General features: G+C 44.1%; 1 protein-coding gene across 5 annotated transcripts in view; it reads left to right on the top strand.

The window, feature by feature from the left end:
• The window catches only part of CLIP1 (CAP-Gly domain containing linker protein 1), a 111,013-nt gene that overhangs the window by 71,427 nt on the left and 14,459 nt on the right, over positions 1–25,127 (top strand). For all 5 annotated transcript variants that reach the window (XM_050747832.1, XM_050747827.1, XM_050747831.1 and 2 more), the window contains one exon: positions 20,653–20,705. In XM_050747832.1, coding sequence (XP_050603789.1) covers positions 20,653–20,705 — 53 coding nt within the window. The remainder of the gene's footprint in view (positions 1–20,652; positions 20,706–25,127) is intronic.

The following is a 25,127-nucleotide window of genomic DNA, read 5'->3' as shown; positions in this document are numbered from 1 at the left end:
CGTCTCTCCAGGCTCCAAGATGATGATGATGCTGTTGGTGATAGTAGCTAACAGTTTTGGGCTCTTGCTATGTGACAGGCACAAATAAGTGCTAGCTATCATCGCAGTCCCTGCCACAATTCTAAGCGATAGCACTATTATTATCCCTGTTTGTAAAAGGGGAAACGGAAGCACAAAGATGATAGTAATTCGTTCAGCATCATTTGGCGACTAGTGTCAAGAGATGTCATCTTCTGATGGGGGCCAAGGAAAGAATCAGTGTGTTGACTTAACTAGGGTCACTGCACTCCCCTTTGATGAGTTTGTGAGAAACTGGAGTTCATGAAGCATGGAAGCCCATTAACCAGCAGAGGTTCTTTTTTCCTGGCACAAGCTAAAACACCTACAGCATTTGGCATCTCCAGCATCAGTGTGTCCACAGGGACTTGGAAGGAGAAGGATGTTGGCTAAGTGCTGAGTCTATTGCCATCTCCTATCGTTTCATTGAACACCTCTGGTAGAGAGAGTGGGTTCCATAAATAGGAGGAACACACAGAGATCATCCTCTTATCTTAATGCTGTGGCCCTTGACTGGACTGATGATTACAGTTCTTGTCTCTGTCACTCAGAACCAGAAGGAATTCAGGAGACATCATGCTTCCTTGTTTAGAATTTCCCACAGTTTCTTTGCCTGTCTTGGGCTCCTCTCCATCCTAGCAGCTCTGTTCTCTTTTGCAGTAGAGATTTCAATTAGCTTCCTACTGAAAAGGTTTTGTGACTAAAAAATGTAAAAATCAGGTACTTTGCAGAGTGTTAGAAAATAATGCCTACAGGAACGGCCAACAAGTGACTTCCTTTTAAAGAATGGGATGGATTCTTAAGCCAGTGGTAGTTTCCTGTATGTAACTCAGAAGGAGAAATAATGTGTGTGTGAACTAAAATGTGATAGGCTTTCATGATGGAGATTGTAAAAAATATTGATTACCAAGAAAGATACAGATCATTCTTTCCATGGTATATATATTTCAAAAGAGTGGAGTGAGCCACCCGTTTAAAGTAACTTAGAAGCAACCTTAGTTTAATGAAGACCGATTAATTCATTGGGCTCTGTTACTCTCTTATTGTATCATCTCCAAGAATTCTATAAAATTTCACTTAGTTGCTTTCTATAGTTAAGTCAAACTATTGATCAACTGTGTTAGAAATGTATTACAGAGCTACAGTATTTGGCAGAAATGCTATTTTAAAAAAATAATTTTAGTTGTAGTACTACAGAAAAATTTGCTTTTTCATTCTAAAATCGAGACAGCAGCGACTAGATTGACTTGGGAAAGGTAAATACTGACCCACCACCTAGGTTCTTTCCTGATTCCTTTATTTAGAAGCATCATAATTTGTTGAACTGAGCCGATTGCTTTACCATTATTTCATGGAATCATCACAACCTACCTCAGAGATAGTAGGATTATTTTTAGACAGGAAACAGGCTCAAAAGTGAACTAACGGCTGGGCGTGGTGGCTCACGCCTGTAATCTCAGCATTGTGGGAGGCTGAGGCGGGTGGATCATGAGGTCAGGAGTCGAGACCAGCCTGGCCAAGATGGTGAAACCCTATCTCTACTAAAAATACAAAAATTTAACCAGGCATGGTGGCGGGCGCCTGTAATCCCAGCTACTCGGGATATTGAGGCAGATAATTGCTTGAACCTGGGAGGCGGAGGCTGCAGTGAGCCGAGATTGTGCCACTGCACTCCAGCCTGGGCGACAGAGACTCCATCTCCAAAAAAAAAAGTGAACGAACTTACCAAGAATACACAGATAGGCAGTGGAGGAGCCGAGATTCGAAATCATGTCTGCCTAACTTGAAAGCCTGTTTGTCCAGCTGCTGTTCTATTGTGAGAATAAAACTTTTTTCTTCTTACTTCATGATTATTGTTGTTCAAGATTTTAAAAAGCTGTGAGCTAGAAATGGGGTAGGTGGGGTCAAACAGTGCTCTAAAAATGGACTCTGAACCCTACTGGTACTTTTTTTTTTCTGCCCCAAATGTTTATTTTGCTTAGAAAACCCAGTGCATCCCAGAATCTTGCCATTCACAGGTCTGCTTTTGCATCTTTTCTTTTTGTTGTATTTTTAGTAGAGACGGGGTTTCACCGTGTTAGCCAGGATGGTCTCGATCTCCAGACCTCGTGACCCGCCCATCTCGGCCTCCCAAAGTGCTGGGATTACAGGCTTGAGCCACCACGCCTGGCCGCTTTTGCATCTTTGGTGATGCGTGTCCTCATTGTTAAAGGCCCATCTTGAAGGTCATCGCTTCTGATCTTAAGCAGAGCAAGCTGCTGCCCCTCTGTGGTTAGGTGTGGGCTCTGCAGTGCCCTGACCCTTAGAACCCAGCATTGTGGTCAGCATCGTGTGCTTCTGCTTCTCCTTCTCCCACAGACTGTGAGAAAGTAGGAATCGTATAGTACGACCTGTAGGTTTGAATGAATGCATGGGTGTTTGGTGAGTAACTTGTTTTTAGCTAGGGCCCAGTTTCTGTTTTACAGAAGAAGACAGCCTTTGTGACTGCTCTTTCCACTTTTTTAGATGATTCCCTTTACCTCCAGTTTCGTAGCTGTATTAGTCAGGGTTCTCCAGAGGGACAGAACTAATAGGATAGATATATATAAAGGGGAGTTGATTAAGGACTATTAACTCACACAATCATAAGGTCCCACAAGAGGCCATCTGCAAGCTGAGGACCAAGGAAGCCCAAAGCTGAAGAACTTGAAGTCCAATGTTCTAGGGTAGGAAGCTCCAGCATGGGAGAAAAAGGTAGGCTGGGAGGCTAAGTCAGTCTAGTCTGTTCACGTTCTTCTGCCTGCTTTTTTTTTTTTTTTTTTTTTTTTAAGATGGAGTCTCACTCTGTAGTCCAAGCTGGAGAGCAGTGGCTCAATCTTGGCTCACTGCAACCTCCGCCCCCTGGGCTCAAGCGATTCTCATGCCTTAGCCTCCCTAGTAGCTGGGACTACAGGCGCATGCCACCAGGCCTGGTTAATTTTTTGTATTTTAGTAGAGACTGGGTTTCATCATGTTGCCCAGGGTGATCTCGAACTCCTGAGCTCAGGCAATCCGCCCGCCTCAGCCTCCCAAAGTGCTGGGATTACAGGCATGAGCCACTGCTCCCAGCCATCTGACTGCTTTTTATTCTGGTCAAGCTGGCAGCTGATTAGATTGTACCCACCTAGATTAAGGGTGGGCCTGCCTTTCTCAGCCCACTGACTCAAACGTTAAATCTCCTTTGGCAACACCCTCACAGACATGCCCAGGATCAATACATTTTATCCTCAATCCAATCGAGTTGACACTCAGTATTAACCATTGCAATAGCTTTTGTTGCAGAGTTGTTGTCGCCAAAAGCCTGATCACCAACTTAGTGGGGCATTTGCTCTCTGCGTGGCTGATAGAAGCATACAGTGTAAATGCAGGCAGGGTCTTGTGGTTTAAGGTTAATGGAAACCATACAGAGCATTCGTTTCTTTTTTTAAGAGACAGAGTCTTATTTTGTCACCTGGGCTGGAGAGCAGTGGTGCTATCGTAGCTCACTGCAGCCTCAATCTCCTGGGCTCGAGGGATCCTTCAGCCTCAGACTCCCCAGTAGCTGGGACCACAGGTATAGTCTAGCCTCTATTTTCTTTTCATAGGGAATTCTAAAAATAATGTTAGTTCTTCTATAGAAATAGTCACCTTAGGTAGTCACTTTTGATATGTCTGATTTATCATTTCCAAACCTCACATGTGTTCCACCTTGTAAAGATAGCAAATACAGTGAGCTGTCACTATGGGAACAGAGCTGATTCTCCCCCTGGCTATTTGTAGAATGAGGTTACAGTTTGCTTATGGAAACCGGACAGGGATTAAATGACTCAATACCTGTTTTTCATGAACAGTTTTTCCTGACAGAGGTTACAGCAGATGTGTTATACAAAAAAATTGAGGTTAGCATCTAAATTGATCATGAAGTCACCTGCCATTTAATAAATGAGCCTCAATTCCCAGACATGAATGCTTAGAAAGGGAAAGCTATTTTTAGCTTATTGTGTATTAGTTTGGAAAAATGGTGGTTATCAGCCATCATAATTTTAATCTGGGCTCAGGGACTTCTGGGCAACTAGGGCTGATTGAAGCTGGATCACAGACTCTCTCTCCCTTCAGTACCCAATGCTATGAACACAGTTTTTCTGTTTTAAAATGTGTGTCCAAAAGAAGCCAACGGAGCCAGTCAACTTGATGCTGTAAACTTTTAAATTGGCACTCAAGTCTGGGTGCGGAGGCTCACGCCTGTAATTCGAGCCCTTTCGGAGGCTGAGGCAAGCAGATCACCTGAGGTCAGGAGTTTGAGACCAGCTGGGAAACATGGTGAAGCCCCGTCTCTAATAAAACAACACAAAAATGAGCCGGGCATGGTGGCGGACGCCTGTAGTTCTGGCTACTCGGGAGACTGAGGCAGGAGAATCACTTGAACCCAGGAGGCAGAGGTTGCAGTGAGCCGAGATCGCGCCACTGGACTCCAACCTGGGCGACAGAGTGAGACTCCGTCTCAAAAAATAAAAAGTAAATTGACAACCAAGAAAGGAAACAAAATTGTGGTTTGACTCTGACACTTTGTCCCCAGTGTTAAGTGGAAAGGATGGTGAACAGCAAAATCCTAAAAATTTTTACTCAAATTCTCCCCATCCCTGTGCCCAGTCTAGTTTGGAAAAAATTAAGAGGTGAGTAGACAGCCTGGGAAAAGTAAAGGAAAAGTTTCTGAGGCTCGATGCCCCTTTGCACCACCGCAGGATTTTACCAACAGTGGGAAAAACTGCCCGTGGTCATTTTCTGTAGCTAGTCCAGCCAACAAACTGCGGCTGACAGGCACAAGGCACTGTGGGTATTTTTCCCAAGTGATGATAAGTCCGCAGTAGGCAGTCTGGGGTGGGTACCCCCTCAGGAACGTCTGCACGGAGCTGGCTCTTCCTCCTGCTTGCTGCTCTGCTAGGTGTGTAGTTCTTGTCCGTCTGATCCCTGGTTGGCTATTGTACCTGAAGCATCACAGAGCTTTCTGGAAGGAAGCAGGGGGAGGACAAGGCAGGGAAGCACAAGGGGCTTCTCACATGGCTCTGTCTTCTAATTTGGGGAAGAAAGTTCACATTTCTGTGATTGTATCACATAACCACCTCCAATCACAGGAGAGGCTGGATTCCAGTCTCTAGGAAGGGAAGGTAGCAGAAGCAGTAGGAGCACTGTGGAAACAGCCCACTGGGGATACGTGTCCCAAGGCTGAGGATGTTCTCCTGTGGGAATGGAATTACCTGTGTTCAGGTAGAGTGAGTGATGTGCACAGAACACTGAAGAAAAAATCTCAGGAAAGAGATCGCCAGCAGAGTCTGTTGTAGCCTCAACTATCCCAACCTTGACTCTATCCAGAAGCCTCTGGCTACAGAAATGTGTCAGTTGTAGTGCTTACCTTTTAGCGGTAGAGGGGTTAAAGATAAAGGCCTCAGATAAGGTAGGAAGGGTGTTGGGGGAAACTCTCAGTATATGTGAGCAAAGGCAAGGTCTAGGTAGAGCCATCCAGAATAAGATGAAGAAGTGTATACATTCTGCACCCTAAGAGGGAAAGGGAAAGAAGGGAACATCGAGAGCCAGAGACACACAGGAATTCAGGCCAAGAGAAGCTGTTACCCAGGGAAAATAGTGCTTTGTGTTATGTAAAACTCAAGTTATTTGAATAAAACAACTGTTCAAAGAGAAGATGATAAAATGACACAAGTTTAACAGGGAGATTGAGAATTAAGGAAACAAATTGAAGACCAAACCACACCAGATCAAGACTACTAAATAAATCATAAACAGCAGCCTTATAAATGTTTCTTAAAATATAAAGGAAAGGGCTGGGTGCAGTGGCTCACACCTGTAATCCCAGCAGTTTGGGAGGCCAAGGCAGGAGACTGTTTGAGCCCAGGAGTTCAAGACAAGCCTGGGCAACATAGCAAGACTCTGTCTCAAAAATGTATCTATATTTAGGCCGGGCATAGTGGCTCAAGCCTGTAATTCAAGCACTTTGTGAGGCCAAGGTGGGCGGATCACTTGAGGTCAGGAGTTTGAAACCAGCCTGGCTAACATGGTGAAACCCTGTCTCTAAAAAATAAAAAAGTTAGCCAGGTGTGGTGGCAGGTGCCTGTAATCCCAGCTACTTGGATACTGACACAGGAGAATAGCTTGAACCCGGGAGGCGGAGGTTGCAGTGAGCCGAGACCACACCACTGTGCTCCAGCATGGGGGGGACAGAGCAAGACTCCGTCTCAAAAAATATGTATGTGTGTGTGTGTGTGTGTGTTTAAAGTATTAGGAGATATGATAAGGAAATTTCCCCAAGTAAAAGAAGAACTGAATCCACAAACAGAAAAGAGAGTGGGTTGTATGGAAACCCAGTAAGGGGACCCACTGGGAAAAACTGATCCACAATAATAGATACCCCTCAAAAATACCCTGGTGATTATTGAAATTCAACAATATAAAAATAATTCTAGCCTGGGTGGGGTGGCTCACACCTATAATCCCAGCACTTTGGGAGACCGAGGCAGGCTAATCACCTGAGATCAGGAGTTCAAGACCAGCCTCACCAACATGAAGAAACCCCATCTCTACTAAAAATAAAAAAAAAAAAAGAAAAATAGCCAAGCGTGGTGGTACATGCCTGTAATCCCAGCTACTTGGGAGGCTGAGGCAGGAGAATTGCCTGAACCCAGGAGGTGGAGGTTGTGGTGAGCTGAGATCACGCTATTACACTTCAGCCTGGGCAACAAGAGCAAAACTGTCTCAGAAAAAAAAAAAAAAAAAAAAAAAAAAAAAAAAATTCTAAGTGCCCAGGCAGAAAAATCAAATTTTTTATAAAAACTTGAAAAACCAACCCAACTGCAGATACATTCAGTGCAAGAAAACTGCGGCACTGCATCCAGAGTTCTGAGGGACAGGAAGTATGGCCAAGAGCATCATCTCCAGACAATGACTCTTCAGGTGAGACAGCAGGCACGTGTTTTCAGACATGAAAGGACTTAAAATCTGTGGTGTTTGTGAGTCCTTCTGAAAAGGAGCCACTTGATGATAAATTTGAGCCAAGCAAGACATGAATCAAAGTAAAGGCCTTAGCGAAAGAGAAGCGGACACAAGGACTGCTTGTGAGCATTAAATCCAAGTAAACAGAGAGCTAAGCACACAGCTGTGGGGTTTATGGGCACACCCTAATGTTGTGGGGTTCTTTGTTGTTTTGAGACAGAGTCTTATTCTGTCACCCAGGCTGGAGTGCAGTGCTGCAATCTCAGCTCACTGCAACCTCCGCCTCCTGGGTTCAAGCGATTCTCCTGCCTCTGCCTCCAGAGTACTTGGAAATGCAGGTGCGCGCCACCACACCCAGCTCATTTTTGTATTTTTAGTAGAGATGGGGTTTCGCCGTATTGGCCAGGCTGGTCTCAAACTCCTGACCTCAAGTGATCCACTCGCCTCGGCCCCCAAAGCACTGGGATTATAGGCATGAGCCACCACGCCCAACCCAGACTAATATTTTTAATATTTTATTTGGAGATTATTTCAAACTTTGTGAAAAGTTATAAGAATAGAACAAATGATGCTCATATATTCTATTATTTTTACATAAACATAGTGCAGTCATCAAATTCAGGAAGTTTAACCTCGATACAACACTATTACCTAATGTATAGACCCTGTTCCTGTTCAGGCAGTTGTCCCAGTAATGTCCTTTACAGCATTTTAAAATTCAGGATCCAGTCCAAGATCATGCATTCTTTTCACTGAGTTGTCGCGTCTCTTTAGTCATCTTTAATCTGGAACGATTCCTCTGTTTTTGTCTTCCATGACATTGACATTTTTTATGAGAACAGGCCAGTTAAGCTGCATAAAGTCTCTCATTTTGAGTTTGTCTGATGCTTCTTCCTGATGATATTCAGGTTATGCATTTTTAGTGGAAAGACTATATAAGTGATACTGTGTCCTGCCAGGAGGCATGTGATGTTTCTTTGTCCCATTATTGGTGATGTTAATTTTGATCACTTGGTGAATGCAAGTTTAAAACATTTGCAAAGTAAGAAAAAGGAAAAACAGTAGAAAAAAATAGAGAATGTGACTAACAAAATTCGAGGGGTACGACTGAAAGAAGTGTACAAATTTCCTCATCTTTTATATCACAGAAATGTTCAATATGGCTTAAAATTAAAATTAAGGTCAGGCAGCTACTTGGGAGGCTGAGACAGGAAAATGACTTGAACCTGGGAGGCGGAGGTTGCAGTGAACTGAGATTGCGCCACTGCGCTCCAGCCTGGGTGACAGAGTAAGACCCTGACTCAAAACAAAAAGAGAATTAATTTATACCTAAGAAAATTACATCAACCTCTTACATTTTAAGAACATGTTTTACTTAAATTTTACAAAACGAATGTATAGTATGAACCTATTGGGATGTCTTAGAATCATGTATATCTTGTGATAAATAACATAACATTGTTTTGCTCTCAACCAAATTATTTTACTTCCATTTATTCTCTCTCCTGTTAAAGTAAAACTGAATTTGCTTTTTCCCCCTCTCTGTCCTTCTCATTGTGTATATACATGGAGATGTCTGGCATGTCATTCAGCTAGTGTTATGTTTTTTCTTTTACTTTCTTTCATTTTCGACGGTGTCTTGCTCTGCCGTCCAGGCTGGAGTACAGTGACATAATCACAGCTCACTGCAGTCTCGAGTGCCCTGGCTCAAGCCATCCTTCCGCCTCAGCCTCCCGGGTAGTTGGGAACACAGGCACATACCACCATGCCTGGCTAATTTTTAAGGTTTGGTTGTTTGATTTTGGTAGAGACAAGGTCTTGCTGTGATGCCCAGGCTGATCTCAAACTCTTGGAGTCAAATGATCCTCTGGCCTTGGACTCCCAAAGTGCTGGGATTATAGGCATGAGCTATCACACCCAGCCTAGTTGTAGTTATTTCTAAGTGGAAGAACTGGGGAAATATATTTCCTTCTTCTTTCTTTCTTTCTTTTTTTTTTTTGAGACTGAGTCTTGCACTGTCTCCTGGGCTGGAGTACAATGGTGTGATCCCAACTCACTGCAACCTCCACCTCCCGGGTTCAAGCGAGTCTCCTGCCTCAGCCTCCTGAGTAGCTGCGATTACAGGCACCCGCCACCACGCCCAGCTAATTTTTTGTATTTTTAGTAGAGACGGGGTTTCACTGTGTTGGCCAGACTGGTCTTGAACTCCTGACCTCGTGATCCACCCACGTCGGCCTCCCAAAGTGCTGGGATTACAGGCGTGAGCCACCACACCCAGCTGTCTTTTTTTAAATATTGCTGAATTTATTCTTTTAAAAAAACAGCATGTATCATTTTAACAATAATTATTATTTTAAAAAATAATAATTATATCCGCAACTTAGGGAGTCACTAAAGCCAAATGTCTGATTTGTTTCGGTTCTGTGGGAATCATCCTTTCACCCAATCACATGCATTCAAGCATTGTTACGTTTAGGAAATGGTCCAAGCGTTATGTTCAGTTACTGAAAGTCTTTTTACAGCCTGTGTATTCTCTTTCGTATCTTTTAAGTTTCTTGCTTGAGACATTCCTCTAGACTTGGGAGTCCTCTTAACCTCTCTGACTTTTGAGGGGTTTTGTAGAAAGCCATTGCCTGGCACTGAGAAGTTATCCATTCTGGAAATGACTGCCAGAGTCTAGGCCAGAGGGTGTAGATCTTTTCCACTCTGCCTCTGCATAGTTAAGGGTGTTTGCATCTGAACAGAAGATGCACTTCAGCTGCACTAAACATACTAGCAGTATTAAGGGAAGAGTAGCTGTTGTCTTTTCAGCACCCAGGAGTAAAAAGTAAAGATTAAGGTGACATGTGCACTCTCTGTGAAGAACTACTTGTATGTATTGGCTTCAGGCAGTCACGATATTCCCGCCCTGTAGCCACACCATCGGTATCATTCTTCTTTTTTTTTTTTTTGAGATGGACTCTCACCCTGTTGCCAGGCTGGAGTGCAGTGACGCAATCATGGCTCATTGCAACTTCCGCCTCCCGGGTTCAAGCGATTCTCCTGCCTCAGCCTCCCTAGTAGCTGGGACTACTGGCATGCGTCACCACACAGCTAATTTTGTATTTAGTATAAAAAGTAGAGACAGGATTTTGCCATGTTGACCAGGCTGGTCTTGAACTCCTGACTTCAAGTGATCCACCTGGCTCATCCAAAGTGCTGGGATTACAGGCGTGCGCCACCGCTCAGCCCCAATGTCATTCTTTGATAAGGACAATGATACCTGTGTGAATGTATTTGAACATGTAAAAAAAATGTTTTTTTTTTTTTTTTTTTGAGACAGAGGCTTGCTCTGTCACCCAGGCTGGAGTGCAATGGCGTAATCTCAGTTTACTGCAACCTCTGCCTCCTGGGTTCAAGCAATTCTTCTGCCTCAGGCTCCCTAGTAGTTGGTACTACAGGCACCTGCCACCACGCCCAGCTAATTTTTTTTTATTTTTAGTGGAGATGGAGTTTGGCCACGTTGGCCAGGCTGGTTTTGAACTCGACCTCAGGTGATCCACCCGCCTCGGCCTCCCAAAATGCTGCGATTACAGGCGTGAGCCACCATGCCCAGCCTGAAGATGTAAATATTCTTACATAATTCATGTACATATTCATGTAAACTTAAACCAGTCCTGAGGCATGTGGTCTTTCCTGCATAATATAGAACTTTAGTTGGTAGCATAATGCGCACTGCTGTGGGTTGAGTTCCCTGGGAAACAGGCCGAGGGAGAGTTGAGTGTGATGATACTGAAGTATGCTCTCGGGGCAGCTCCTATAGAGAGGAGGAGAAAGAGACACGATTAGGCAGTGGGAGAAGCTGAGCCATGATGCAGGCCCAGCAACAGCCTTGACCAATGCCATGGGGAGCTCTGGAGCTGGAGTGGCCATGCAGATTTGTCCCAAACTGGACTGAGATGGCCAGTCTCTCTGTAATCCCACATGGATCAGTCACTGGTTGTGGTCCTTCCTGGGAAGGCGACATGACCTTGCCGGAAGTGGCTCCATAGTTGTGGTGATCCCTGATGGGGCCACCAGCTAAGCTGTCCCAGAAGCTGAGCAAAAGGCGAATCTACGCAGCCGATCGCTGTGTCCGCCCCACTCCTTTCTTCTCTGAAAGGGCTTTGCCATACAAAAATGACTGCGTCTTCCTCTTCCGTTTTCCCCGTTACCTTCTCCACTTCCAGGAGCAGAAGTCTGTGTGTGGGAGGCGAGACTAGAATTTCTCACACACAGGGAATGGGTTTTGTGCTGTCAAGGTAGAGCTGCTATTTTGGGCCTCAGAACACTTGCTTGGTTCGAGAAGAGACTAAAATAGCCCAAATGTGAACACCTCACTTGAGCAGAAAGTTCTTCATTCGGTGAGAATCCTGGCTTCTGAGTGCCACTACTAACTATACCCATTGAGAGCACCAGCTTACTGACTATGACACATTCGTTCATGCAGTACATAGTTATTGAGTGCCTACTGTGTGCCCGTCAGTGTTCCAAATATAGAGGAGATCACAGTACACAAAACAGAAAGGCGCTTCTCTCTCTGGAGATTTGTATTCAAGTGGTTTTACTGAGCCGACAAAGCAGAAGTTGTATATGTTATGACTATGGACTTCTACATGTCCTTCATTTCACCCGAGCTACTATTTTTCTTAGCGTAGCTGACAGACATAAAACAAAGTACCCACCATGTTTATTTACAAAAGAGGGTTATGCCTAGATGAGCTCTTGGAGATTTTCCGGTCCAGTGTTCCCCAAACTATGATTATTTGGGCATCACTTTCACTGTAACGTCGTTCTCTGAAATATTCTTCTTCAACTCTCCCTTTTTTCCCCTTTACATATCCATGTTCCTTTTTAACCTTTTATTATGAAAAGTTTCAAGCATATACGGAAGCCGAGTGAGCAGTACAATGAATCTCTGTGTATAAAATTCCGTTAGCAGTTAACTCTTGGCCACTCGTCTCTGCTATACTCCCATTCATCCTCTCTACCTTGTATGCCCTGCATTTGTTTGTTTGTTTTTTTGGGTTTTTTTTTTTGAGTTAATCTCACTTTGTCACCCAGGCTAGTGTGCAGTGGCATGATCACAGCTTACTGAAGCCTCCAGCTATAAGGCTAAAGCAATCCTGCCTCAGCTTCCTGAGTAGCTGGGACTACAGGCATGAGCCACCACACCCAGCTCTACCCTGAGCGTTGTGAAGCAAATCCTAAATCCTAGATATCCTGTCATTTCATCTATAAAGTTTTTATTTCCAAAGAAATAAGAATTATTTATTTTAAATTTTAATGTTATTTTTAAATTAGAAATATAATACATTTGTAACATGAAACAATACAAATATGTGTAATTTAAAAGTTATTACTCTTCATTCCCATTTCATTGAAGCTACATTATAAATGGTATATTTTTCCTTGGTGTTCCTCATGTGGATACCAGCATATGCAAATGCATATGTGCATACATTGTTTTTGTTTTCTACAAAAGCCGTATTGCACAAATTACTCCAACTTGCTTTCTTTTTCTCAGAGTCATCTTTATTGAGGTCTAATTTACATCAAATAAAATTTACCCTTTATAAGTGTATAGTTTGGTGAGTTTTGACAAATATATACAGTCATAAAACTGACCCCACAGTCAAGATTTCCTTCACACCAAAAGGTTCTCTTATCCTCCTTTATAGTCAGTTCATTCTCACTCCCTGAAAACGCTTATCTCTTTTCTGGTCCAATAGTTTTGCCTTTTTTAGTAGGTCACATAAATGGAGTCAAAACAGTATGTAACCTTATTCAAAAACACAGTAAACATAAATGGATTGAACACTCTGAATAAATGGCAGAGACTAGCAGAATGGACTTTTTAAAAAACATGATCTAGGGGCCGGGCGTGGTGGCTCAAGCCTGTAATCCCAGCACTTTGGGAGGCCGAGGCGGATGGATCACGAGGTCAGGAGATCGAGACCATCCCTGGCTAACATGGTGAAACCCCATCTCTACTAAAAATACAAAAAACTAGCCGGGCGTGGTGGCAGGCGCCTGTAGTCCCAGCTACTCGGAGGCTGAGGCAGGAGAATGGCGTGAACCCGGGAGGCGGAGCTTGCAGTGAGCCGAGATGGCGCCACTGCACCCCAGCCTGGGCGACACAGCGAGACTCCGTCTCAAAAAATAAAAATAAAAAAATAAAAAAATAAAAAACGTGATCTAACTATATGCTGTCTATAAGAGATGCAATTTAGATTCAAAACCACAAATAGGTTGAAAGTAAAAGGATGGAACAAGATATGCCGTGCAAACAGTAACCAAAAGCAAGCTGGAGAAACTATACTAGTATCAGACAAAATAGATTTTAAGGCAGAAATTGTTACTAGAGACAGAGAACAACGAAAACATATCAATCCATCAGGAAGACATAACAATTTTAAACATAGATGTACCTAATAACGGAGTCCCGAAATACATGAAGCAAAAACTGACAGAATTAAAAACACAAATAGAATTCAACAATTATAGCTGAAGACTTCAGTACCCCATTTCAGTGATGGATAGAACAACTATGCAGAGATGAAGACGGAAACAGAAGACTTGAATAACACTATAAATCAATTAGACCTAACAGTCAGTCATCTGCAGATTGTTCCATCCGACAACAGCAGAATACACACACTTCTCAAGTGCACAGGGAGCATTCTCCAGGACAGTTTATGTGTTAGACCATAAAATGATTTTCAGTAAATTTAAAAGAGTGAAATATTTCAAACTATCTTCCCTTACCACAGTAGAAAAGGTTAGACATTATACATAAGAAAATTTGGGAAATTCAAAACATTATATAGCCTTGTATATATCTAGTTTCTTTTTAATTTTTTTTTTTTTTTTGAAATGGAGTCTCACTCTGTTGCCCAGGCTGGAGTGCAGTGGTGCTATCTTGGCTTACTGCAACCTCTGCCTCCTGGGTTCAAGCGATTCTCCTGCCTCAGCCTCCTGAGTAGCTGGACCACAAGCACGCACCACCACACCTGGCTCATTTTTTGTATTTTTAGTAGAGATAGGGTTTTATCGTGTTGGCTGGCTGGTCTCGTACTCCTAACCTCAAATGATCTGCCGCCCATCTCAGCCTCCCAGAGAGAAAATTTTTTTCTATTTTTAATTTTAATTTTAATGTTAACTTTTTTTTTTTTTTTTTTTTTGAGACGGAGTCTCGCTTTGTCGCCCAGGCTGGAGTGCAGTGGCCGGATCTCAGCTCACTGCAAGCTCCGCCTCCCGGGTTTACGCCATTCTCCTGCCTCAGCCTCCCGAGTAGCTGGGACTACAGGCGCCCACCACCTCGCCCGGCTAGTTTTTTGTATTTTTAGTAGAGACGGGGTTTCACCATATTAGCCAGGATGGTATCGATCTCCTGACCTCGTGATCCGCCCGTCTTGGCCTCCCAAAGTGCTGGGATTACAGGCTTGAGCCACCGCGCCCGGCCTGTTAACTTATTTTTAATTAATTAATTTATTTTTTTAGATGGAGTCTCGCTCTGTCTCCCAGGCTGGAGTGCAATGGCACAATCTCGGCTCACTGCAACCTCTGCCTCCTGGGTTTAAGCAATTCTCCTGCCTCAGCCTCCCGAGTAGCCTGGACTACAGGTGCCCGTCACCATGCCCAGCTAATTTTTTGTGTTTTTAGTAGAGACGGGGTTTCACCATGTTAGTTATGCAGGATGCTCTCTATTTCCTGACCTCGTGATCCGCCCACCTTGGCCTCCCAAAGTGCTGGGATTACAGGTGTGAGCCACCGCGCCTGGCCCTATTTTTATCTATTATTATTATTGGAGACAGGGTCTCACTCTGTCACCCAGGCTGGAGTGCAGTGGTGCAGTCTTGGCTCATTGTAGCCTCCCACCTCAGCCTCCTGAGTAGCTAGGACTATAGGCGTCCACGCCACACTTGACTAATTTTTTGATCTTTTTGTAGAGACAAAGTCTCACTATGTTACCCAAGCTGGTCTTAAACTCCTGGGCTCAAGTGGTCGCCCTGCCTTGGCCTCCCAAAGTGCTGAGATTACAGGTGTGAGTCACTGCGCCCAGTCTCTCTCAGTTTCTTTCACTTAGCATACGCTTTGGAGCTCTGTCCATGTTGTTATGTATATCAATAGATTGGGATTATATCATAGTTGCTTTATCCATTTGGACACTGGGTTGTTCCAGTTTGGGAGTATTTTGAGTACAGTTGCTTTGAACATTCGTGAAGAGGCCAGGGCATATGTTTTCATTTATAATGGGTAAACACCTAAGAGTGGAATTGCTAGTATGGTAAGTGTATGTTTAACTTTTTAAGAAATTCTCAGGCCGGGTACGGTGGCTCACACCTATAATCCCAGCACTTTGGGAGGCCGAGGCAGGTGTATCACCTTAGGTCTGGAGTTCGAGACCAGCCTGATCAACGTGGAGAAAACCCGTCTCTACTATAAATACAAAATTAGACGAGCATGGTGGCACATGCCTGTAATCCCAGCTACTCAGGAGGCTGAGGCAGGAGAATAGCTTGAACCCGGGAGGTGGAGGTTGCAGTGAACTGAGATTGCACCATTGTGCTCCAGCCTGGGCAACAACAGTGAAACTCCATCTCAAAAAAAAAAAAAAAAAAAAAAGAAAAAGAAATTCTCAAACCATTTTCCAAAATCAGTACTATTTTACATTCCCACCAGCAACTTATGAGGTTTCCGGTTATTCCACATACTTCTCAGCATCTAGGGGTTTTTGTTGTTTTGTTTTGTCTTTTTAATATTAAACATTAATCTACTTGCCAACTAGGGAACCACTGGGATGGAGGGCTTGGGTGCCCAGGTGGCACGTGGAGTGTATCTCAGTGTGGTTTCAGTTTATGTTCTCCTGATGACTGATAATGCTGAGTATCGTTTTCCTGTGCTTACTAACCATCTGTCTCTCTTCTTTGGTAAAATGTCTGTTCAAATCTTTTGGTCGTTTTTCATTTTGTTTTTGTGTCTACATATTATTGCATTGTGAGAGTTCTTAATATATTCTAGATACAAGTTCTTTTTTTTTTTTTTTTTTTTTTTTGAGACGGAGTCTCACGCTGTTGCCCAGGCTGGAGTGCAGTAGCGCGATCTCGGCTCACTGCAAGCTCCGCCTCCCGGGTTCCCGCCATTCTCCTGCCTCAGCCTCCTGAGTAGCTGGGACTACAGGCGCCCGCCACCGCGCCCGGCTAATTTTTTGTATTTTTAGTAGAGACGGGGTTTCACTGTGGTCTCGATCTCCTGACCTTGTGATCCGCCCGCCTCGGCCTCCCAAAGTGCTGGGATTACAGGCTTGAGCCACCGCGCCCGGCCACAAGTTCTTTATTGGGTTGTGTTTTGCAGATGTTTCCTCTCCATCTGTGGCTTGTCTTTATATTTTCTTAACAATGTCTTGAAGAGTAGAAGTTTTAAGTTTTGGTCAGCTCCACTGACAGGGCTTAGAAGCAACAAAACCCAGTACCAATGAGCACAACTAGTGCCTAGAGCTTGTTTTCTAGGCACTAAAACTAAAGGAACCAGAAGGCTCTTCACTAAAGGAACCAGAAGTCCATAGAGAAATGGCTGATTCCAGGGCTGGGACAGAAAGAGTATAAGGTGAGCATGGAATATTTTGTGTACCAAAAAGCAAGGAAGCGCTCAGAGAATAATGGAGATTAGTGGAGAGGACATCAGAGCCATCTTGAAGAAGCTCCCACTGACCAAATATTAGATAATTTGAGCATCAAAATACATAGAGATATAATGGATTATAACCGATTGAATAACAGGAAACCATGAATCTAAACAGGTATTAATAAATAAATGGAAGCCCAGGAGTAGTGGCTCACACCTGTAATCCCAGCACTTTGGGAGGTCAAGATGGGCAGATCTCTTGAAGCCAGGAGTTCGAGACCAGCCTGGCCAATATAGTGAAACCCCATCTCTACTAAAAAAAAAAAAAAATACAAAAAATTAGCTGGGCGAGGTGGCGCATGCCTGCAATCCCAGCTACTTGGGAGGTTGAGGCATGAGAATTGCTTGAACCTGGGAAGTGGAGGTTGCAGTGAGCCGAGATTGCATCCCTGCACTCCAGCCTGGGTGACAGAGCGAGACTCTGTCTTGGATGGATGGATGGATGGATGGATGGATGGATGGATGGATGGATGGATGGATGGAAAATGAAAGCCCTTCCTGATGGTAGAAGGCCAACTAATAAATATTTAATGGATGGAATGATGGAATCATACAATCACCATATGGTAACCAGCATGGTAATAATTTTTTCAGGCAAGAATCATCAATCTTTGCTAAAATAAGTAGGTAAAAGTTTGTTGAATAACAGGATATTTACATAGTTTCAAAATGTATCCCCCCAAAATACATATTGATTACAAAGAAAAAAATAGTATCTTTCCAGTGGAGAAACATGGAAGATACTTCCTTCTTAACCAAGTGACCGAAGTTAACCTCACCAAAAATTAACAGTGTGTACCTCCTGATATCATCTACTGAGAAGGACACAGGATTACTTCTGTGGTATTTCTGCCAAAAAGTGCATGATTTGACTCTAATCACATGGAAACATCAGACGAATCCAAACTGATACTCTACAAAATAACTGGCTTCTACTCTTCAAAACGGTCAAGGCCACAAAATACAAGGCAAGAATGAGGAACTGGAGGAACTGGCTGGGTGCGGTGGCTCACACCTGTAATCCCAGCAGTTTGGGAGGCCATGGCAGGTGGATCACCTGAGGTCAGGAGTTCGACACCAGGCCGTCCAACATGGTGAAACCCCATCTCTACTAAAAATACAAAAGTTAGCTGGGTGTGGTGGCACACGCCTGTAATCCTTGCTCTTCGGGAGGCTGAGACAGGAGAATCGCTTGAACCTGGGAGGCAGAGGTTGCAGTGAGCCAAGATCGCGCCACTGGACTCCAGCCTAGGTGACAGAGTGAGACTCCATCTCAGAAAAAAAGAAAAGAAGGGCCTGGTGCGGGAGCTGACACCTGTAATCCCAACACTTTGGGAGGCTGAGGCGGGTGGATCACCTGAGATCAGGAGTTTGAGACCAGCCTGGTCAACATAGTGAAACCCTGTCTCTACTAAAAATATGAAAAACTAGCCAGGCATGGTGGTGCCTGTAATCCCAGCTGCTTAGGAGACTGAGGCAGGAGAATCACATGAATCCAGGAGGCGGAGGTTGCAGTGAGGTGAGATCGTGCCATTGCACTACAGCCTGGGCAACAAGAGTAAAACGCTGTCTTTAAAAAAAAAAGAAAAAAAGAAAACTGCTAGATGCAGCTTGTTATCTCCTAGATTGGGTAATAATCCTGGACCAGAAGAAGAAAAACATTGTTTTCTATAAAGATCAGTATAATAAATAGCAAACATCTCTTCCTAGGAAGTTCAGGCACATGGACCCTCTGAGAAAGAGGGAGAATCTTTGTGTATTGTGTGTTTGTAGGGTTGAATGATTTTTCAAATGTTCATTAATGATTTTTATTTTCTGTTTTGTGAATTATCTGCCATGCTCTTTGTCCATTTGTATATTCATTGTAAAAATTTTCCAGTTTTAAGTATTCATTTTTTTTAACTTTTAAGTTTTAAAACTAAAACAGATTCCTTCTTTAAAGAATAAATATAAACTGTACAAAGGGCATAAAGACCAAAATGAAAACCCTTCTCATCTCCATATCCCACTCTCCAGATGTTCTCTTTCTCATTTCAGTTTTTAAAAGTTTGCCTCCCACTCTTTTTCTTCCTTTCATTCTAAAAATTTCTAAATATTTCTGTGAATTAGTCATGCAGAAAAAACATATATCTTAATGGGCTAGGACATCAAAGAGTCTATAAAACTATGTTAACCTCTATAGATTTCATGGTAAAGGGATATTTATGTTCAGAACATGTGTTATGTATATTTAAGAATTTTAAAAGTAAGACCTTATAGCAAAGCATGAACATAACTAATAATGACTATAACTATGTAGAGTGAGCTGGTAACTTAAATGCTAGGCTGTTGGAAACCATTACATAATCTTTGCTGTTATATTTTTATTTAAGAAAAACATATAAGAGTTTTTTACCCTTATTTAAAAAATTAACAGTGTGCAGCCTGGCCAACATGGCAAAACCCTGTCTACTAAAAATACAAACATTAGCTGGGCATGGTGGTAGGCACTTGTAATCCCAGCTACTTGGGAGACTGAAGCAGGAGAATCACTTGAACCTGGGAAACGGAGGTTGCAGTGAGCCAAGATTGTACCACCGCACTCCAGCCTCAGCAACAGAGCAAGACTCTGTATCAAAACAAAAACAAAAAAAACAGTGTGAGTTGAAACTGGTGGTATTTGGCCAAACTGGGTAGTGCAAGTTGGAGGCAGAGATGATTCTTCCTTCACAAGATTAACTACCTGAATCTTTTGTTTTTTATCCTTCATGGGATAATAAAGAACCACTGGAAATTCTTTTGTAACCTCTTTGTTTTATACGTGAGAAACAAATACTTGAATAATGCTTGAATATAGTAACCATTCAGTGAATGTGTGTTGAATTGATGGATGAGTAAATTGAGGCCCATAGAGAGTAGGTAGCCTGCTCCTAACCTCTGCCATTTAGTGACACTTGACCTTTGCGGTTTAAGTAGAGGAACTAGAATGTTAGCAGTGGAGCTTTACTCACTCATTTAACAATCTTTTTTTTTGAGACGGAGTCTCGCTCTGTCGCCCAGGCTGGAGTGTAGTGGCTCGATCTCAGCTCACTACAAGCTCCGCCTCCCGGGTTCACGCCATTCTCCTGCCTCAGCCTCCCTAGTAGCTGGGATCATAGGCATACACCACCACACCGGCTAATTTTTATATTTTTAGTAGAGATGGGCTTTCACCATGTTGGTCAGGCTGGGCTCAACCTCCTGACCTCAGGTGATCTGCCCACTTTGGCCCCGCCAAAGTGCTGAGATTACAGGTGTGAGTCACTGCGCCTGGCCAATTAACATTTTTGAATGCTGGCCGGGAGCGGTGGCTTGTGCCTGTAATCCCAGCACTTTGGGAGGCCGGCAGGCGGATCACGAGGTCAGGAGATCGAGACCATCCTGGCTAACGCAGTGAAACCCCATCTCTACTAAAAATACAAAACATTGGCTGGGCATGGTGGCGGGCGCCTGTGGTCCCAGCCACTCAGGAGGCTGAGGCAGGAGAATGGCGTGAACCCGGGAAGTGGAACTTGCAATGAGCAGAGATTGTGCCACTGCACTTCAGCCTGGGCGACAGTGTGGGACTCCGTATCAAAAAAAAAAAAAAAATTTTTGAATACTTAAGATGTGGTGCTTTGTTGTGTTCAAGGTGTTATTATTTAATATTTTAAACTCTCAGATCCCTGAGGAGGGGGAGTTACTGAGGTCATAAGTGATTTATATATTAATAACAATATCCTGCGATAGAGTGACCACTTGCTACTCTTCATTGCTGGTGAGGAAAGCCAGTGGCTTTAGGTATCCTGGAACCTGGGGGATGACATGTGGGATGAAAAATATGCCTCTCTGTGGCCTGGTTATGAACGAAAGTTTTTTATGTTTTTTTCCTAGCTGGAAGAAGAAAGATCTGTGCTCAATAATCAGTTGTTAGAAATGAAAAAAAGGTAAGGTTTCTGTTTACTGTTGTATGTGTATGTGTTTAATAAGATGTCAGAACATGGTATGTGTGGTAACTTATAGCAGAAAACAAGTGACCTTCTTATATTCGGAAAATGGCATTGTGATAGTTTGGTACTTGTAATTGACAAAATATGAAAATCCATTTGCAGGGCTAGGCACAGTGGCTCACACCTGTAATCCCAGAACTTTGGGAGGCCAAGGCTGGCGGATCACGAGGAGTTCGACACCAGCCTGACCAACATAGTGAAACCCCATCTCTACTAAAAATACAAAAAATTAGCCGGGCATAGTGGCGGGCGCCTATAATCTCAACTACTTGCGAGGCTGAGGCAGGAGAATCGCTTGAGCCTGGGAGGCGGAGGTTGCAGTGAGCCAACATAGCGCCACTGCACTCCAGCCTGGCAACAGTGCGAGACTCCGTCTCAAAAAAAAAAGAAAATTCATTTGCAGAAGTTTCACAGTAGTTTTATTTGTAAGCCATGTTCAGTTGCTTTCACTCACAAGTGATCTAAAATCAGATTGTCTCATGTTACACCACTGTTATCTCCTAGTTTCAGTAACTAAAAATACTAGAGTCTTACATATAGTTATTGATCTGGATGTAAATACTGATTTCAATTATATAAAAATTTTAATGTTCACTAATAATGGGTAATGTCATTTTAAATGTTTCTATTGCCGGGCGCGGTGGCTCAAGCCTGTAATCCCAGCACTTTGGGAGGCCGAGATGGGCGGATCATGAGGTCATGAGCCGAGATCTGGCCACTGCACTCCAGGCTGGGGTACAGAGTGAGACTCCGTCTCAAAAAAAAAAAAAAAAAAAAAAAGTTTCTATTTGCTTTAAAAGGCTTTTACGCCGGGCGCGGTGGCTCACACCTGTAATCCCAGCACTTTGGGAGGCCGAGGTGGGCGGATCACGAGGTCAGGAGATCGAGACCATCCTGGCTAACACGGTGAAACCCCGTCTCTACTAAAAAATACAAAAAACTAGCCGGGCGAGGTGGCGGGCGCCTGTAGTCCCAGCTACTCGGGAGGCTGAGGCAGGAGAATGGCGTGAACCCGGGAGGCGGAGCTTGCAGTGAGCTGAGATCGCACCACTGCACTCCAGCCTGGGCGACAGAGCGAGACTCCGTCTCAAAAAAAAAAAAAAAAAAAAAAAAAAAAAAAAGGCTTTTACTTACTCTCCCATGATAGTCAAATGATACTCAAATTAAAAACTAGGATAACTTTTTCAGTATTTTCCAGTAAGGAAGAACACGGCCCACAGAAATAATTGTACAGAAGCCTGTTGCTTCTATAAGCTGATAAGTCTTTGTCTGCTCTTTTAAAACGTGCAGTTTTTGTTTAGAGAATGTCTGTGCTACACAGTGCCAAGCAAGTTTAGGGGGTGCTACTGCTGAGAACCACAGTCTGTCCAGCGGGCGCTACAGAATGGGTACATATCACAACAGTGATGTGCTTTTTGTTAGAAACAAAACTAGAAATAAAAACAAACCTTAAACAGTAGCATAACCAGTAATTTCTCCATGCTCTCATGAAGTATTTTATTCCCACTCGTCAGGGCAGAGCAGGTTTCCCCACCAACCTACTGAGGTGTGTGTTTTACGCAGCATTGTCTCCTCTGCCAGCATGGCAGTTGCTTAGGAGTTGAGGGTTTTATTTATTTATTTAGATTTAGCTATTTGGATTCCATTAGCCACATTCTAAAGGACCTTAGGCCTTGGTCCAGGGATGCATTTTCTTTTCTTTTTTTTTTTTTTGAGACGGAGTCTCGCTCTGTCGCCCAGGCTGGAGTGCAGTGGCCGGATCTCAGCTCACTGCAAGCTCCGCCTCCCGGGTTCACGCCATTCTCCTGCCTCAGCCTCCCAAGTAGCTGGGACTACAGGCGCCCGCCACCTCGCTCGGCTAGTTTTTTGTACTTTTTAGTAGAGACGGGGTTTCACCGTATTAACCAGGATCGTCTCGATCTCCTGACCTCGTGATCCACCCGTCTCGGCCTCCCAAAGGACTGGGATTACAGGCTTGAGCCACCGTGCCCGGCCTGCATTTTCTTTTTTAAATTTATTTTTTTTCAAGACATGGTCTTGCTCTGTCGCCCTGGTTGGAGTACAGTGGCTCAATCATGGCTTATTGCAGCCTCAATCTCCTGGGCTCAATTGATCTTCCCACCTCTCAGCCTCCCAAGTAGCTGGGACTATAGGCATGCATGCGTGACCACACCTGGCTAATTTTTTGTTTGTTTGAGAGGGAGTCTCACTCTGTGGCCCAGGCTGGAGTGCAGTGGCGCGATCTCGGCTCACTGCAACCTCTGCCTCCTGGGTTCAAGCGATTCTCCTGCCTCCCTCTCCTGAGTAGCTGGGACTACAGGTGCCCACCACCACACCCAGCTAAATTTTTGTGGTTTTAGTAGAGGCGGGTTTCACCGTGTTAGCCAGGATGGTCTCAATCTCCTGACCTTGTGATCCACCTGCCTCGGCCTCCCAAAGTGCTGGGATTACAGACGTGAGCCACCGCACCCGGCTTTTAAGTTTTTTTTTTTTTTTTTGAGATGGAGTCTCTCTCTGTCACCCAGGCTGGAGTGCAGTGGCGCAATCTCGGCTCACTGCAAGCTCTGCCTCCCGGGTTCACGCCATTCTCCTGCCTTAGCCTCCTGAGCAGCTGGGACTACAGGTGCCCGCCACCATGCCCGGCTAATTTTTTGTATTTTTAGTAGAGATGGGGTTTCACCATGTTAGCCACGATGGTCTCGATCTCCTGACCCTGTGATCTGCCCGCCTCAGCCTCCCAAAGTATTGGGATTACAGGTGTGGGAGCCACCGTGCCCAGTTAAAAATTGTTTTATAGTGACAAGGTCTCTTTATGTTGCCCAGGCTACCTTTCCTTTTTTTAAATTTAGAAATACTTAATGAAATTTCCCTAAGGTGGTGTTTATACTCAGAATGCTTGTGTGTTTCACCACTGCCATGCCCCTGATAAGTTTTTGTCTAATTCTTTTTTTGAGACAGAGTCTTGCTCTGTCACCCAGGCTGGAGTGCAGTGGCATGATCTCGGCTCTCACTGCAACCTCCACCTCCCAGGTTCAAGCAATTCTCCTGCCTCAGCCTCCCAAGTAGCTGGGATTACAGGCGTGCACCACCACGCCCGGTTAATTTTTGTATTTTTAGTAGAGACAGGGTTTCACCCTCTTGGCCAGGCTGGTCTCTAACTCCTGACCTCGTGATCCATCCACCTCAGCCTCCCAAAATGTTGGGATTACAGGCGTGAGCCATTGCACCTGGCCTGTCTGATCTTTTAAAATGTGCGTTTTTTGTTTAGAGAATGTGCTTTACACGGTGCCAAGCAGGTTTAGTGGGTGCTACTGCTGAGAACCACAGCCTGTCCAGCAGTTGCTGCAGAATACTAAATGGGTGCATATCACAATAGTGATGTGCTTTTTTGCTTATTAGAAACAAAACTACAACTAAAACTAGAAACAAACCTTAAAGAATAGCATGACCAATGATTCTCAGCCCAGCCAGATGTTCTCCAGGGACCTTGAAAAGTGATGCCTAGTTTGCTGTGCCTAAACCTCATTCCTGTTTACAGGCACCATTCTGTCTCTGTGGGCCTCAGGGTATTTAATTTTACATAAATAAGGTTTTTATTTATTTATTTTTAAACCCTTATGTAAGGAGTTATCAAGGACATGTGGAAAAATAAATAGGACTTGTTCCTGTAGCATTCTGGCAAGGGAGCTGTGACCGGGCAAGGTGGTTCATGCCTGTAACCCCAGCAGTTTGGGAGGCCAAAGAGGGAGGATCACTTGAGCATGAGAGTTCGAGACCAGCCTGGGCAACATGGTGAGACTGTGTCTTCATTTAAAAAAAAAAAAAAAAAGAGGTCAGGCGCTGTGGCTCACACCTGTAATCCCAGCACTTTGGGAGGCCAAGTCGGGTGGATCACTTGAGGTCAGGAGTTCAAGACCAGCCTGGCAAAATAGTGAAACCCAGTCTCTACTAAAAATACAAAAATTAGGCCGGGCGCAGTGGCTCACACCTGTAATCCCAGCACTTTGGGAGGCCGAGGCGGGTGGATCACAAAGTCAAGAGATCGAGACCATCCTGGCCAACATGGTGAAAGGTGAAGCCCTATCTCTACTAAAAATACAAAAGTTAGCTGGGCATGGTGGCACATGCCTGTAGTCCCAGCTACTCGGGGGGCTGAGGTGGGAGAATTGCCTGAACTCAGGAGGTGGAGGTTGTAGTAAGCCGAGATCGTGCCACTGCACTCCAGCCTGGTGACAGAGCAAGACTCCGTCTCAAAAAAAAAAAAAAAAAAAAAAAAAAAAGATGGCCGGGCGCGGTGGCTCAAGCCTGTAATCCCAGCACTTTGGGAGGCCGAGACGGGCGGATCACGAGGTCAGGAGA

The sequence above is a fragment of the Macaca thibetana genome, chromosome 11 (assembly GCF_024542745.1).
Source record: "Macaca thibetana thibetana isolate TM-01 chromosome 11, ASM2454274v1, whole genome shotgun sequence".
Classification (NCBI taxonomy): Eukaryota; Metazoa; Chordata; class Mammalia; order Primates; family Cercopithecidae; genus Macaca; species Macaca thibetana.
This window is presented reverse-complemented; position numbering and strand designations above follow the sequence as displayed.